This window comes from Odocoileus virginianus, chromosome 24 (genome assembly GCF_023699985.2).
Source record: "Odocoileus virginianus isolate 20LAN1187 ecotype Illinois chromosome 24, Ovbor_1.2, whole genome shotgun sequence".
NCBI lineage: Eukaryota > Metazoa > Chordata > Mammalia > Artiodactyla > Cervidae > Odocoileus > Odocoileus virginianus.
The window spans coordinates 29,788,939-29,802,928 of NC_069697.1; the positions used below are offsets into that span (position 1 = coordinate 29,788,939).

General features: G+C 50.2%; 1 protein-coding gene across 1 annotated transcript in view; it reads left to right on the forward strand.

The window, feature by feature from the left end:
- Positions 1-5,774: 5,774 nt before the first annotated feature.
- COL2A1 (collagen type II alpha 1 chain) overlaps positions 5,775-13,990 on the forward strand; it is a 30,432-nt gene continuing 22,216 nt past the window's right edge. The window contains exons 1-8 of the mRNA XM_020889245.2: positions 5,775-6,074; positions 10,230-10,436; positions 11,996-12,012; positions 12,222-12,254; positions 12,356-12,388; positions 12,489-12,542; positions 12,691-12,792; positions 13,771-13,848. Of these exons, the coding sequence (XP_020744904.1) occupies positions 5,990-6,074; positions 10,230-10,436; positions 11,996-12,012; positions 12,222-12,254; positions 12,356-12,388; positions 12,489-12,542; positions 12,691-12,792; positions 13,771-13,848 (609 nt within the window). The 5' untranslated portion in view covers positions 5,775-5,989. The remainder of the gene's footprint in view (positions 6,075-10,229; positions 10,437-11,995; positions 12,013-12,221; positions 12,255-12,355; positions 12,389-12,488; positions 12,543-12,690; positions 12,793-13,770; positions 13,849-13,990) is intronic.

Consider the following 13,990-nt stretch of genomic DNA (forward strand, 5'->3'; position numbering starts at 1 on the left):
CTTCTCTACCCTTAATGGGCACATGAGTTATCTGGAGATGCAGTAAAATGCCAAATCTGATTGAGAGGATTCTGTGGACCACTCTCATCATAGTGAGAATTTAGAACACTTACTACGTGACCACACTATACTAAATTGACTTTGTGGGTGCTGTGCTTAGTCAGTCAGTTGTGTCCAGCTCTTTGCAACCCATTGGACTGTAGCCAGGCTTCTTTGTCCATGAGATTTTTCATCCAAGAATACTGGAGTGGTTCGCCATTTCCTCCTCCAGGGGATCTTCCCGCCCCAAGGATCGAACCTGCGTCTCCTGTGTCTCCTGCATGCAGATGGATTCTTTTCCTGCTGAGCCCTCAGGGAAGACTTCGTGGGGGGAACTGTAAGTGTAAAAATGATAGCTCCTGTTCTCAAGGAGACATGTGAATAAACTCACACAGGATTTTCCTCCGTGGTTGAGGGATAGATGGATGAATGAATAAGGGTACAAGTGCATGAAATGGGCTATATGTGAGTGCAAGAGTTCAAGGGAGAGAGACAGGAGATAGAAGCCGCCCACTTTCACACATCTGGCGGGTTGTCGGTCCCTCAGAGTGTGTCCCCTGGAGCCACAGCGCCATGCCATTGCCAGACAAGTGCCCAGAGTAAATGCCTCCTGGTCCTTGGAGACAGTTGTGGCTGGACAACCACGGTTGCTTCATAAGCAACCCCTGCTGGGAGTGATCCAGCATCTCCACATCGAGGCTCTGATGTTTCTCCCTTCACCCTGAAACCAGCAAGAGTTAATGAGAACACATATGTTCCTTAAAGCCAGAAAGACATATGCTTCAAGAGAATGTGAGATATTGCATGAATGGGTTGTGCTTTAAAAAAAAAAAGGGGTGGGGGTGGAAATAGGAAGGTCATGTGCGTATAAAAGTACAGCTACTTCTTCAAAAAGTAAGACTTTAGAAAGCGTTAGAAAGCCAGATGTCTTTCTCTTTTGCCCCAAAGGTCTCTCTAGTAGGAGATAAGTAGAAGAGCAAAGAATGAGAAGTAAGAAAAGCAGGTTTGAGCCAGACCCAGTGACAACCAGTGGCACTCCCGGAGTCCTCTGTGTCTGGCCTCTTTCTCATCCCTAGTACTACATCTTACTCCCAACTGGCCCCCATGGCTGGCTCCACACTGGTCTGGACCCCCTGCCATGCCTTCTGGTTCATCTGCTCTTCTTTGCCTTCTTATAGGTGCCACCCTCTCCTCTCACTATACCTGCACATTTCAACACTCCTGTCATCCTTGGAGACTCACTTCTCCTAGGAAAACTTCCCCAACTTGCTCTATGACTTCCAGAATATCTGTTCTTTCTGGTTTTGTTTGTTTATTTTTTAAGGGGAGGATGCCACGCTTGCAGCATTTTTCACAGTCTTTTTTCCTTATTTCCCTTGAAGATGAAAATACAATGTTTTAATTCTCTCCATATCCTCATTTCATACAGAAATGAGTGTTCAGTATGAGCACTTAAACTGAATGTGGATGGTGCTGGAACAGGACTGAAGAGACAGGGTTGGATTCTTAACACTGTTTGCACTGGGACTACATAGTAACACGTTTATGCTCATGAAATGAAATGTACACCATAAATCTAGAAACCCTGTCCTGGACAGTCCTGATCCTGTTACTCTGCCCCAAAAATGCCAAGGGAAAACATAAACACATCTTGAAAGGATGTCTGAACTGAGTCAACCAACAGAAGCAGGCTGGCCCCGCTCTCCCACCACCGCGGCTGTCTGAGTGAAGTGTGTGCCTTCACCACCTGCCATATTTGGGGCGGGCTTACCTCTTTGGAATGTGAATCCTTCCACACTCTATCACTATTTTTAAATGGGATTTGTGTAGAGGGAGAGAAAGAGATCTTTTCTTTACAGTTTACCTATAAATATCTTTCCCAATAAGGAAGGCTATGTTCACTATAGGTCTAAATTTAATATTGCCATAAAAGAGAGAAAAACAGTGAAATGGTTATTTTGTCCTCACAGCACAAAACGACGGGTTGAATCCACCTGCCTCACTGAATGGATGTAATTTGGGGTAGATACACTGATGGTGTCTGTTTAATTTCTAGCTGTTCTAATATTAGGCCTGCCCTACTTAGAGATGTAAGTGGACAATAATTGCCACGTGGGGCCTTCATTCTTAGCCATCCATGCCCTTCCACTAAGTGGGGGAAACAGCAGCTCTTTGATTCCACTTCTATAGTTGTAGACATTTCAGTGCTTCTCATCTACCTAACACTGCCAGGATATAAGATTTTTCACATTAAACGAACAAACATTTATTTTCATTACGTTTAACGGAGACTTTTCTAAAATGGAATAGAGATTTCCCTTTCTCCCCGAAGAGACCATAATAAGCTTGAGTTAACATTTTGTTGGACATTTAAGTTTATTATTATGAACCACTGGGACAGCAGCAGAGGCTGTAAGCCAGGACACTCCCTGGAATCATTAAGGACTAGAGTCCTGAATGGGCTGTTTACCCCTACCCTATCAGGTTTTTGTTTTTTTTTTTTTTTTGGTTCCTTTTTTTTTTCCCTTGGCATGGGCAAAATTGCACGTTATTTTTTAAAAAATTTTATTGGAGTTGCTTTACAGTTTTGTGTTAGTTTCTGCTGTACAGAAAGCCATATATATGTGTGTGTGTATATATATCCTCTCTTTTTTGAATTTCCTTCCCAGTTAGGTCACCAAAGAGTATGCGTTGAGGTCCCTGTGCTATACCTAGGTTCTCATTAGTTATCTGTTTTATTGGTTCTTTTTCTATCTCCTGTCTGCTTGTCCCTTCTTGCTATCTTACTGTGTTCCATCAACTGCTCTCCTATCCGACCTCATTTTTTCTGCATCTAACTGGTGAGGTCAGATGACTATCTGTTAACACACTGTTAACAAACTAGTCATAGTTTACTATGAATAAACATGGACAGAATAAGAGGGACTCTACCACACATAAAATGCATAAGCTTTCGCATGTAACAAATTCTGGCTGCCCAGAATTCTGCCTGCTGCTTCTCCCCCAGCTCACTGGTTTATTTCTCCTTCTTTTCAGTTTCTTGGCTAAGTTCTGGATATTGAGATTACTAGGTAAATAACCTTCAAATCAATGATTTTTTTTTCTCCCCACATAAAGGTTCAGTCCCAGTCTGAGTCACAGATTAGAGGTCTTTAAATTGTAGTTGGATTCATGGGTGGGTAGAATATTGGTCTTGGTGTTTAGTTGACTTTAGAATTTGAATAATTTCCATGGTCTATTTTGGCTTTGACAATTTAATTTTATTTTGCTTTTGTCAGTTCTCATCTCTGATGAAAAAAACCTTTTTTTCTCATGAGGAGCAGAGAACTAAATTTTGTATTCACAAAGGAACCATTATTACTGGACAGACTCCAGAGCTCTTATATGTAGATACAGTTTACTACAAAGATGAATCACACACACAGAGTATGAAATCAAAAGCAACTAACCAACAGAAGTACGTATCACTTTTTTGCCCACTGAACTAGATCACTTTGAAACAGGCTTCAATTTTTTCATCTATTTGAGTGTCTTCACCCAAACTTTTGTTGTTGTTGTTGAACTTTTATTGCAGATTTTTAAAAAAATCAGTTGTATAAATGCCTTGCTTTATAGATGTCTATGGATTGCTTGTATCAGAAAATCAGATTTTAAATCTAAATGCATTCATCCAGAGGGGTTTACTTAAATACTCCTACGTGCTAAAATTGTGCTAGGCACTCTTCTTGTCCCCAAGGAGCATCTAGACTCATTGTTAATATAAGACCAATGAATACAGAGTGGGGGGAGGGGAAGGGAATGAAAACCACATTAAAAAAAAACATATGTAGCTTAAAATATAGGATGTGGATACAGGCTATACGTGCCAGATGGATTCAGAAAGGCAGGGAGCCATTGAATTCTAGAGTTACCAGAAAAGACCCTCAGATGGGCTTAAACATAGGGGGTCTTGAGAAATGTGTGAAATTTGGTCTTTCTACCTTCCCGATGGAGAAGATAAAAGCCATGGCTCCAAGGGGGGCATGGGACATTTCAGGGGGTAAGACCGGCTTTCTCTGGCCAGAGGCTGGGGCTGGGGAAAGGCTCAGAGATTAACACAAGGACTTGAACAGGAAGATGGGAAAATAGCCAAGGAAGGCTTACAGCAGGTAGAGAAGTTGGAACCAGTGCTTTAAACCTTCACCCACCTCCATCCAGACAAAGTATGGATGTATTTCTTTAAACAATGTAAGCCCCTTCACTTTCCAGCCAGCACACTTGCAGGAAGTTAAATTCTGCACACTTGGAATCCAGGGCTTTATTCTGAGAAGCATCAGAGCATGAGGGGGTGGAGAGAGAGGGAGGAGAAGCCCAGAGCCTCCTGTGAAGACTGAGGCCTGGGTGGGAAAAGCAGCTTCTAAGTGGCTTCAGCTTCAAGGAGGAAAGTGCTGCAGAAACCCCATCGCTGGGGAGGGGAGTACTGATTAAGTCAAGCTCCACATTCTGAGTTTTGTGAAAGTTCGCATTTCTGCCTAAAGTTCCTTGGGGGGACGTTACAATCCTCAGGGATAGAAAACCGTTTACTCAAGAGGAAGGAGGTCTGTTAGGGAACTTTTCCTCCCCGGTATTAATGGAGACACCTGGAGCCAAAAGACAGCACAGCTGAGCCCAGGGGAGAAGGCAGCATTTAGGCCAAGGTGAGATGAGGTAGGAAGTGAGGGCCAGGGGGCCAACCAGGAACTTCTGGCTTCTCCCCCGGCTCACAGAACTCGGTCCAGCTGGAGCGGCGTCCGTCCTCCCGGGCCAGAGCTGCAGCAGTGGCCGACCGTCCCTGGCCAGCGCTGCTCAACCCCGGCCGGCAGCGCCCACTCCCCCCAGGGACTAGCGGACCCAGGCCAGGGAGAGCAGACACCCAGGCTGAGCCTGGAACTGGACAGCCCCCCACCTCAGCAGCGGGCATGGTGTAGTCTCGCCTGACGCCCCCCACCCGTCCTCTGTCTCCTCGCGCCCCTTCCCCAGGGTCCGCGCCCGTCCCCCACACCTTCACACAGGTCTCCATCTGTGCTCTAACACCGGCCGCATTCCCGGCGCTCGGCTCGGGTCAACGTCTGCTGAGCTTCCAGAGGAAGCTCATTCACCGCAGAGTTGGCTGGGGGAGGAGTTGGGGCGGGGTGGGGTGGGGGTCCAGGGGCCAGGTGCTCCAAGAAGGGGCTAGAAAATAGATCGGGACGACCCCACCCCCAAGCTTGGCCCTGCTCGCCAGTCTCCAAGGTATAGGACTCCTGATACTTCACGGGCTCCCCTTGCGCCCTTCCCCTCGTCCGCCACCCAAGCACCCAAGGCGATGCCCCTCTCTCCCTCCCCCTCTGCTTCTTTCTACCGCTGCCCCTCCTCCCTCCCGAGTCTTTTCCGTCCACGGTCTAGGGCTCGCGGCCTGCGCCTCTGCAAACACCCCCACCCCTCCAATCCGGGCAGAACTCCGAGGGGAGGGGCCGGAGGCCCCCCTTCCCGCCTGTGGTCAGAGAGGGCAGCGCCGCAGCCCGGGATGGGTGGGGGGCGGTAGACAGGGGCCGTCTCTGCGCCCCGCCCGATCAGGCCACTCTGCACACTTAGGGTCGGGGGCGGGAAGCAGGGCTAGCGGGGAGGGGGAGTCCGGTCCGGGCAGGTGCGGGCTCTGGCTGGACCCAGGCGGGCTCCGGGGCGGGGTCTCAGGTTACAACCCCGCGGGGGGCCGGGGGCGGCCCGCGGTTTGGGCGAGTTGGCCAGCCTCGAGAGGGGCCGGGCGCATATAACGGGCGCCGCGGCGGGGAGAAGACGCAGAGCGCTGCTGGGCTGCCGGGTCTCCTGCCTCCTCCTCCTGCTCCGAAGGCCTCCTGCATGAGGGCGCGGTAGAGACCCGGACCCACGCCGTGCTCCTGCCGCCTCGCTGCGCTCCGCCCGGGCCCGGCTCCGCCAGGCCCCGCGGTGAGCCATGATCCGCCTCGGGGCTCCCCAGACGCTGGTGCTGCTGACGCTGCTCGTCGCCGCTGTCCTTCGGTGTCACGGCCAGGATGTCCGTAAGTCGTCCACAGCCCCTGCCTGCCACCCTTCTGTGTCGACCCTCAGCATCCTCTTTCCTGGCCCTCTCGCGTTCTGGAGCCCGCGGGTCTGGGTTAGAGTGGCTCCGGGGTCAAGGCGCGTGGAGACGGGTGCAGGATGCGCAGAAGCTCATCGAGTGGAATGCTGCAAGTCAGGGGCTCTATCCGAGCGTCCTCCCTGCGGGTGGTGGTTGGAAGCATTTGCCGGTCCTTGAGTTGCGCAGGAATATTAAAGAAGCAAAGCGTCGGGTCGGAAGTTTGCGCTTAGATTCAAGCGCGCTCTCTTTCACCAGCTTTGATAATTAAAGCTCACACGCACACTGCTTGCCTCACCCAAGCACTCAGGGTTCAGCAAAACAGGTTGTGGCCCATAAATCTTAGGAAAAGTAGGAGAGAAAGAACACGAGCGAAGAAGCGAGCAAGCGCCAAGGGGTTGAATTCCCAGTCGTGTCCAGGGGTCGGTGTCTGGGGTTCAAAGGGAAGTTAGTTAGACAAAGGAGATGCTCTGAAACTAGTAGGCTGAAACCCGAGGCCACGATGAAGGGCTTCGGAGAGACACCCTGAGATCTCAGCGCCCCTCGTGGGTTTTCTGCCCCTCATGGCTGGCCCAGGAGCAAGGTGCAGCCCTCTTGGCATCTCGACTTTCCCCTTGCCTCTAAAAGATACAGAAACTTCCCGCAGGAGAGGCCATCTGAAAGGCGAGAACATTCCAAGCAGACCTTGCGTTTGAAACGTCTGGGAAAATAGCGCCCCCTCCCCGCCGTCTTCCCCCACCCGCCCCCCCCCCCCCCCCCCCCCCCGGCCAAAGACCAGGTACTACAATGAGTTACTTTTATAAAAGTTTCTGGAACTAGCCGAGGCTCTGCCAGGAGTGAGTGAGCGAGTGTGTGTGTGTGTGTGTGTGTGTGTGTGTGTGTGTGTGTAGCAGAAGAGTGGGACACGGTTGGTCGATTGCTATAACAATTTCAACCGTATAAAGTTAGAGATGGCAGTTTTACAATCTGGTCCAAAGGCAGTCCGAACCGCACCTTTCCATCATCTCCTTTGGTAAAGTCACTGTCTGGGATTATATTTAGGACAAATGAAACCTGGAAAGTGTATTAAGTAGAGAAGATTTTTTTTTTTTTTTCCACGTGTTTGGGCACGTTTCCGACGGCTGGGATTCCGGCCCTGTCTTTGTATGTTACAGATTGTAAATCAATCGCAGGGGAAATTTGGGGGGAAAGTATGGAAATCAAAGTCCGTCTGCCGACGATTCTCTGCAGTCTCGCCTGCCACCAGGCAGGCTGTCTGGAGACAGTTTAGAAGGCTGCGGGCCCAGAAGGACTTTCCGTTCGTTAGGGTGGTCGACAGGGGCAGAACTGGAGCCCGCGGCGCAGCTGAAAGGAGCCTCAGGCGGGAGATTTTGGCCAGGGGGTCGGAAGGTGCACTAAGCTGGAGGCGCGCTCAGGGCACTTGTTGGAATACGGTGTCTCTAAGTGGCCTCAGCTCGGGCTGACTATATATTTGTCCTAAATTTGCACGTACACACTCACAAAGCTGTCTTCTTGACTGATCTCTGCCATAGTGCGCAATGGAATTAGCTAGGTGACTCTCAGAATCCCCAAACTCTCCATCTGGTATTAGAGGCGCTCACTTAAATGGCAGAGCGTTCTCAGCGCCGCCACTTTCCTAGGAGGGAATGAATTCCACAGCTCTTTGGGCCCAGATCTTCCAGTCGCGCTCCGCGTCGTCCCCCCCCTCCCTCCTCCCCAGGGGCAGAGCATTGCAGCTGCTGGCTCTGCGCCCCAGCGCATCCTGGCCGGGTAACCCACTCCCCTGGGTCAGTGGACCCAAAGACGTGACGTGGGGAAGGACGCAGTCTGCGTGGACGTCAGGAATGTCAGTAACCTAGGGCTCGAGCACGCCCCTCCTCCCCATCATTCCACAAGTTTGAGAAGCTTATTGGCTGCTGCGTTTTTGACCCACATCTGCATTTCACAGCCCTTGTCTCTGAAAAGTGCCCCTCGGCTCCGGGGAGAGACCTCAATCCGTCTTTGTGAGGCTTGTTTGCGTTAGGAGATTGGCAGCGATGGCTTCCAGATGGGGCTGAAACGCTGCCCGTATTTATTTAAACTGATTCCTTGCGGAGACCTGTGAATCGAGCTCTGTGTGCGCTCGAGAAAAGCCCCATTCATGAGAGGCAAGGTCCGGTGGGTTCCCCTGGACTCCCCGACCCCCTCTCCCACAATGCCCCCCTGTGCCCGCCCGCCGCCACCTCTCAGGCTCCAGCCCTGCGCGGAGCGGCCGCGAATCAAAACAGTTCCCCAAAAGAGGTAACTTTTTAATTGGCCTGCTACAAAGAGTCGCTTATACGGCCCTGCGGTAATGAGGGGAACCTGATCAGGCGCGCCGGGATGCTATCGGCCGCCGTTTCGAACAGCGATTATGGAGGTGCTGGGCTCCTCCGTCCACACCTAAGGGATCCGGTTACGGAGCTGGCTTCTTTCTGGGGCAGTCATTTAATCGCACTTTTCACCCTCCCAGTGTCCGTGGGCAAGCTGCGTCCAGAGCCGCAGCCACAAAGAGTCATCGTAGGGTTTTTTCACACCCAGCGCTGCCGGCCCCGCCCCTGCGCCCGCGCATCCCGGGACCGCCCTTCCGAGGGAAATCTGATCTGCTTTCTGGGTGAACCCCCTCGTCCAGCATTTTACTCTTTTCCCCCTACGGCCCTCCTGGCTGAGAGTGGGTTCTTCTTTAGTCCAGACCCCACCCCTCGCTTTCTGCAGCTCCACCTATTTTAGCAGTGGGTGTGGCCCAGCAATTTTGATACTTTAGCTAGGATTCCCTCCGCACCCGCCCCCGCCCCCCCGCATGATTATCTTGCCTAAAGGCTGAGTGGATTTTTTTTTTTTTTCTAGTGGAAAAAAAAGGGTTTATCTTTCAGAGTCTCCTTAAAGAGCAGGGGGCAGGCCCGTTTCTCTCTCCGCCCACCTGGTTTGTGGCCCTTTCCTATTATTCATCCCTTGCTGCCAGTGCTTTGACGATTTTGATGAGAAAAACAGCGCTGGGCGCTCCCTAGCACGTGGTGCGGGCTCTGCCACGCTTGGCGCTCTTCGGAGCGCTCTTGTCAGCACAGGCTTCGTTTGCAGGGTGAGTTCCAGACGGCAGGGCGCTTACGGAGGGGGACTACTCCGTGCCCTTTATGGTCTGCATTCTTGGAGGGGGCCGGGCCTGGACTGGCTACTCTTGGCCGGAACCAGGCATTCAAAGCCTCCTTCCATATCCCCTCCATCACGTTGAGCCGTTGTCTTCAGATGGAAGCAGAGTCTCTCCAGAGGGGGCTCCAGCTGGAGGTCAGCACCCGCAGAGGGGTCTTTAGCCCTGCTTGCCTCCCGGGGCATTTTATCAGCCCTCGTGGGTTCCATCCAGGTGTATTGTTTGACTGGACCAAACCCCCTCCCCAAATTGGTCCTAAGACTAATATTATTTAAAGAATGGGACAAAATCCTACCTCTAATAGCTCCTCCTTTCACATACCTCCACCCCCATATATCCACTTCTGGAGCCTGGCTGCTGATAGAGTCTAATTTTTGTGGGTAGAATTTTCTCCACGCCTTCTGAATTTTAGTTGTCAGTTGTATTCAGCAGATCCCATAATTCCTAGGGGCAGGCAGAAGAAAGACGGACTCTGTCCCTGTGTTAAGGGTGGGGTGGGGTGTGGGCGTCTCTGCATTTTCCCCTCCGCTCTGTCTTTACAGTCCTGAATCCCCCAGTTCAGAGGCTTATCCTTTTCATGCTCCTACTCTAACTTGCCCATGACCCCCACATCATCATGTCTCCCCAATATGAGATGCATGAAGACAATACTTCATCCTCGGTGCCCTCCCCACCACCTTCCCTGCTGGGTCAGGATTTTCATTGGTGAATAGAGAGCAGAGTGCAAAGTGGACAATAATATTTGTTGACTACGTGGAAGAATGAATGACGTCTTAGAAAAAATAACAAGTTCTCTATGTTGGGTGGCCAGAGTCCACACGCTTCAGCATTTGAATGATGTCAAGTTGACCTGCAACCTCTCTCTTTTTCTCTTCTGGCTCCTCACCCCCTCCTTCCCTTGGCTCTCTGCTTCCCCCCGCCCCACCCTCGGTGCAGAGAAGGCTGGCAGCTGTGTGCAGGACGGGCAGAGGTATAATGATAAGGATGTGTGGAAGCCCGAGCCCTGCCGGATCTGTGTCTGTGACACTGGGACTGTCCTCTGCGACGACATAATCTGTGAAGACATGAAAGACTGCCTCAGCCCCGAGACCCCCTTCGGAGAGTGCTGCCCCATCTGCTCAGCTGACCTCCCCACTGCCAGTGGTCGTAATTTATTTATTTCCTGTTCCACATAAATAAATTACTCGCAGGGGCAGCAAATGCCCTGCCATGGATGCTGGTCATCTCTGTGAAACAGAGGGACTGGTTATCCATGGGACCCCAGCAGCTGAGGCTGAAGGGAAAGGTGACTTCTCGCTTGCAGGATGACAGTGAGCCTGACACACCAGAGGGGTCCTTCCTCACCGGACACCTCCAAAAAATATGCTTCTAAGACCTGGAGGACAGAGGGGACGCCACACAAGCGTCCTTGCTGTAAGCACCTCTGCAAAGTCCATGAGCAACAGTGGAGATCCAGTGCTCCTTCTGGCCAAAACACAGATTCATTCCTCCTCTATTGCCCACACCTTGGCCTCTCTGTAGAAGGCCTCCAAACATGTGGTCTTCAATGTGGAGCATGCTCTGCAGGCCTGGCTGATTCATGTCAATGTATGACAAAAACCACTACAATATTGTAAAGTGATTAGCCTCCAACTAATAAAAAAAATTAAAATTAAAAAAAAAAAGAAAGAAAGGGCAGGCCCCCTTTTGAAAACTACGGAGCATTAGTGGCAGTTTCCTTTTGGTTTTGCATCTGTGGGTGTTGACTGCCAATCAAGAAGCAAGTTCCTAGCAGAAGGAAGAGCTGGGGTCTGGGAGTTCTAGTGGTGAAGAGTGGAGCTGGGCCCAGGACAGAGCCCCAGGTGCCTGCACTCTGGAGCCGGGGCTGGTGAATGTGTAGGTGTGCAGGTGACCCCTCCCCAGGTCTGGAACCCATGCCCTATCCCCCTGAAGGGGGATGGGGACACACATCTAGGCCTTTTGGGTGGCCCTCACCATTTTCTTCCTGATCAAGCAGAGAAGACAGTTGAAAAGGAAGCGAGCAGTTGCCTTTCCTTAACACTTCACCCACCGTGGAAAGCTGCTTGGGGAAGCCGCTTTGATAGCCCAGTTCCCCAGATCATTTCTGAGGGGGCCTGTGTGAGTGAAGCGTTGATCACCTTTACTATTTCACTGCTACAAATGGGGGAGGGGGTTATTGATTCGGGGGGCACTGGCTCCAATGCCCTCTATAACTTCTGTGCTCAGCTGTTTTTTTTTTTTGTGCTTGCTTCATGGAGACCCAGCTTGAATGTAAGACCTTTCTAACTACCTAACTCTTCTTCTGGGGTGGGGGATGTGTTGCGGGGTGCTTGGGCTATAGGAGGATCTTCTAACCCTCTGGGGAAGAGAAGAAATTGAACTCAGTTTCTCCATTTTGGGTGCTTTCTCTCCTGGTGGCTGGTAGACCTTGAATTCTTTGTATTCTTTTGGTCCCTGCATGCTGGTTGCCTTTCAATAACAAATTCTGGGTCATCTCTGTTCTTCTTGGGACCTCAGCAACTCCAGACCCCAGTGAAACTTAACACCCCAACAGAGAGCTTCAGTGGAGTAACAGGAAGCTACCTCCTTCCCTGGTTGTGTCCCTTTCTATGATCCCTTCACGAAAGTTTGAATGATAAGAAGTTGTACTTTATCCATCTCATGACTCTTACATTTTCCTTCTCTATTTCTTCCATTTGCAGGGCAACCAGGACCAAAGGTGAGGATTTTTGTTGTTGTTGTTTGCTTTTTTTTTTTTTTTTGCTTTATATTTGCTTCATAAAAGCAATGCTGTACTCATTAGCATGTGGTTTTTAGGCATCAACAAAAGATCTGTTTCACTGGGCACCTTGATGCAGGGGCTACTGTTTTGTACTGGAGGCTTGGTGAGCTTGCTTGACTCAATCCTGACAATGTTTCATGTTTCAGGGACAGAAAGGAGAACCTGGAGACATCAAGGATGTAAGTATACTTTCTACTCCCATGTTGCATCAACTTTTCTAACTGGGTCATCTCCTTGAGGTCTCTTCTAACTTGCCATTTTGTGGGTGTCTCTTTCACAGATCATAGGACCCAAGGGACCTCCTGGACCTCAGGTAAGAAAGAGAGAAACCCCGTTTTCCATGCTTTTCTTGAGTTATTGATCAACAGGCTCTCCCGGTCTTGCTGTCATCTCAATATTTTCTTCATTTTCAGGGACCTGCAGGTGAACAAGGACCCAGAGGTGATCGTGGTGACAAAGGTGAAAAAGTGAGTAGAGAAACGATGCTCTCTGACCCTTGTGGACTCCCCAGGTTCTCTAAGGACGACCCCCCAAATGCCTCAAGGGCAGCCCATACACAGATGGGTCTTGTATAAGCACTGCTTCACATTGGGGCCTCTTTCTCTTTCTGCCAAGGGTGCTCCTGGACCTCGTGGCAGAGATGGAGAGCCTGGGACCCCTGGAAACCCTGGCCCCCCTGGTCCTCCCGGCCCCCCCGGCCCCCCTGGCCTTGGTGGAGTAAGTATCCTTATGTCCCCTTCCTTCAGGCGTCCCTCCAGAAATGTGGCTTCTAAATTGCTAGTCACACTTCACCTGGCTGGCTCCCAGGGCTGCCAGAAGTGTGTCCACAGCCTGTCTTGAACATGGACTTCTCCCCCAGGCCTGTAATTTAGTGGAATCACATAGTGGGCATGAGACTGTGGCGCTGAGGACTGACTTTGTTCGCTCTCTGGGTTTCTGTAAAGAAAGTCTTCAGTTACCTGGCTTCCTGGCATCTCTACTGTGTGGCTGGTCCTTGGGAGTGGGTGTAAGGGTGGGAGGAGAGGATGCCTGGGCACTTGCGGTTCCCTGGAAGAAGAGTGACCACTGTCCTTGGAAGACATTGAAGCTTCATCTTTGCCAAGTACATTCCAAGCAACTATTTATTCTCATGAAAGAGCCCCACTGAGTAAAGGTGTGTGGCTAAAGTTGTTTTTGGAATCAGACCAATCAACAAATTATATTATTGCCCAGTTTTTGCAGGTTTGCCATTTTGATATTTGCTATGATTTAAATTTTTAAACTTGAATGACTCATAGATGCCTACTATATCCTCTGCTAAAATATTTTAAGACTATTGATTTTAGTGTTTTGCTGGGCATTAAGGTCTTAGAAAAGAAAAAAAAGAACTTTTAAAAGTGATATTTTTAGTTATATTTTTCAATGTCTATGAAATAATATATTTAACATTTTAGAATTAAAGAAAACTTACAAAATGAAATGAAAGTAGTGGATATTCTTCCAAGTAACACTTCATCTCCCAGGGAAATGGTTATGCCAACTGTCATCTAATAAGCCATTTCCAAAACTATTTTTCAGGAATCCTTAGTGTTTCTGATCAATGCTAGGTTAGTCTCCAACAATTGGGGTTTTTTTCTATCCAGGTGTAGCTTACCTAGCCATGTAGGGAAAACATAGAGCCTCTCAAGCTTTTAGTGTTGTTGGGTTTATTTGCAGAACTTTGCTGCGCAGATGGCTGGTGGGTTTGACGAGAAGGCTGGTGGCGCCCAGATGGGAGTCATGCAAGGACCAATGGTAAGAACGCAGCCAGAATGGCAGGAGGTGGCCCTCAGCAGAGCCAGGGGCTCTGACGACCTCGCTGTACGGATAATTACTTAGAGCGGCCCTTCCCCATCAGTTACATAACCTCCCATTTAGCTAGCCCAGGGCATTTGGT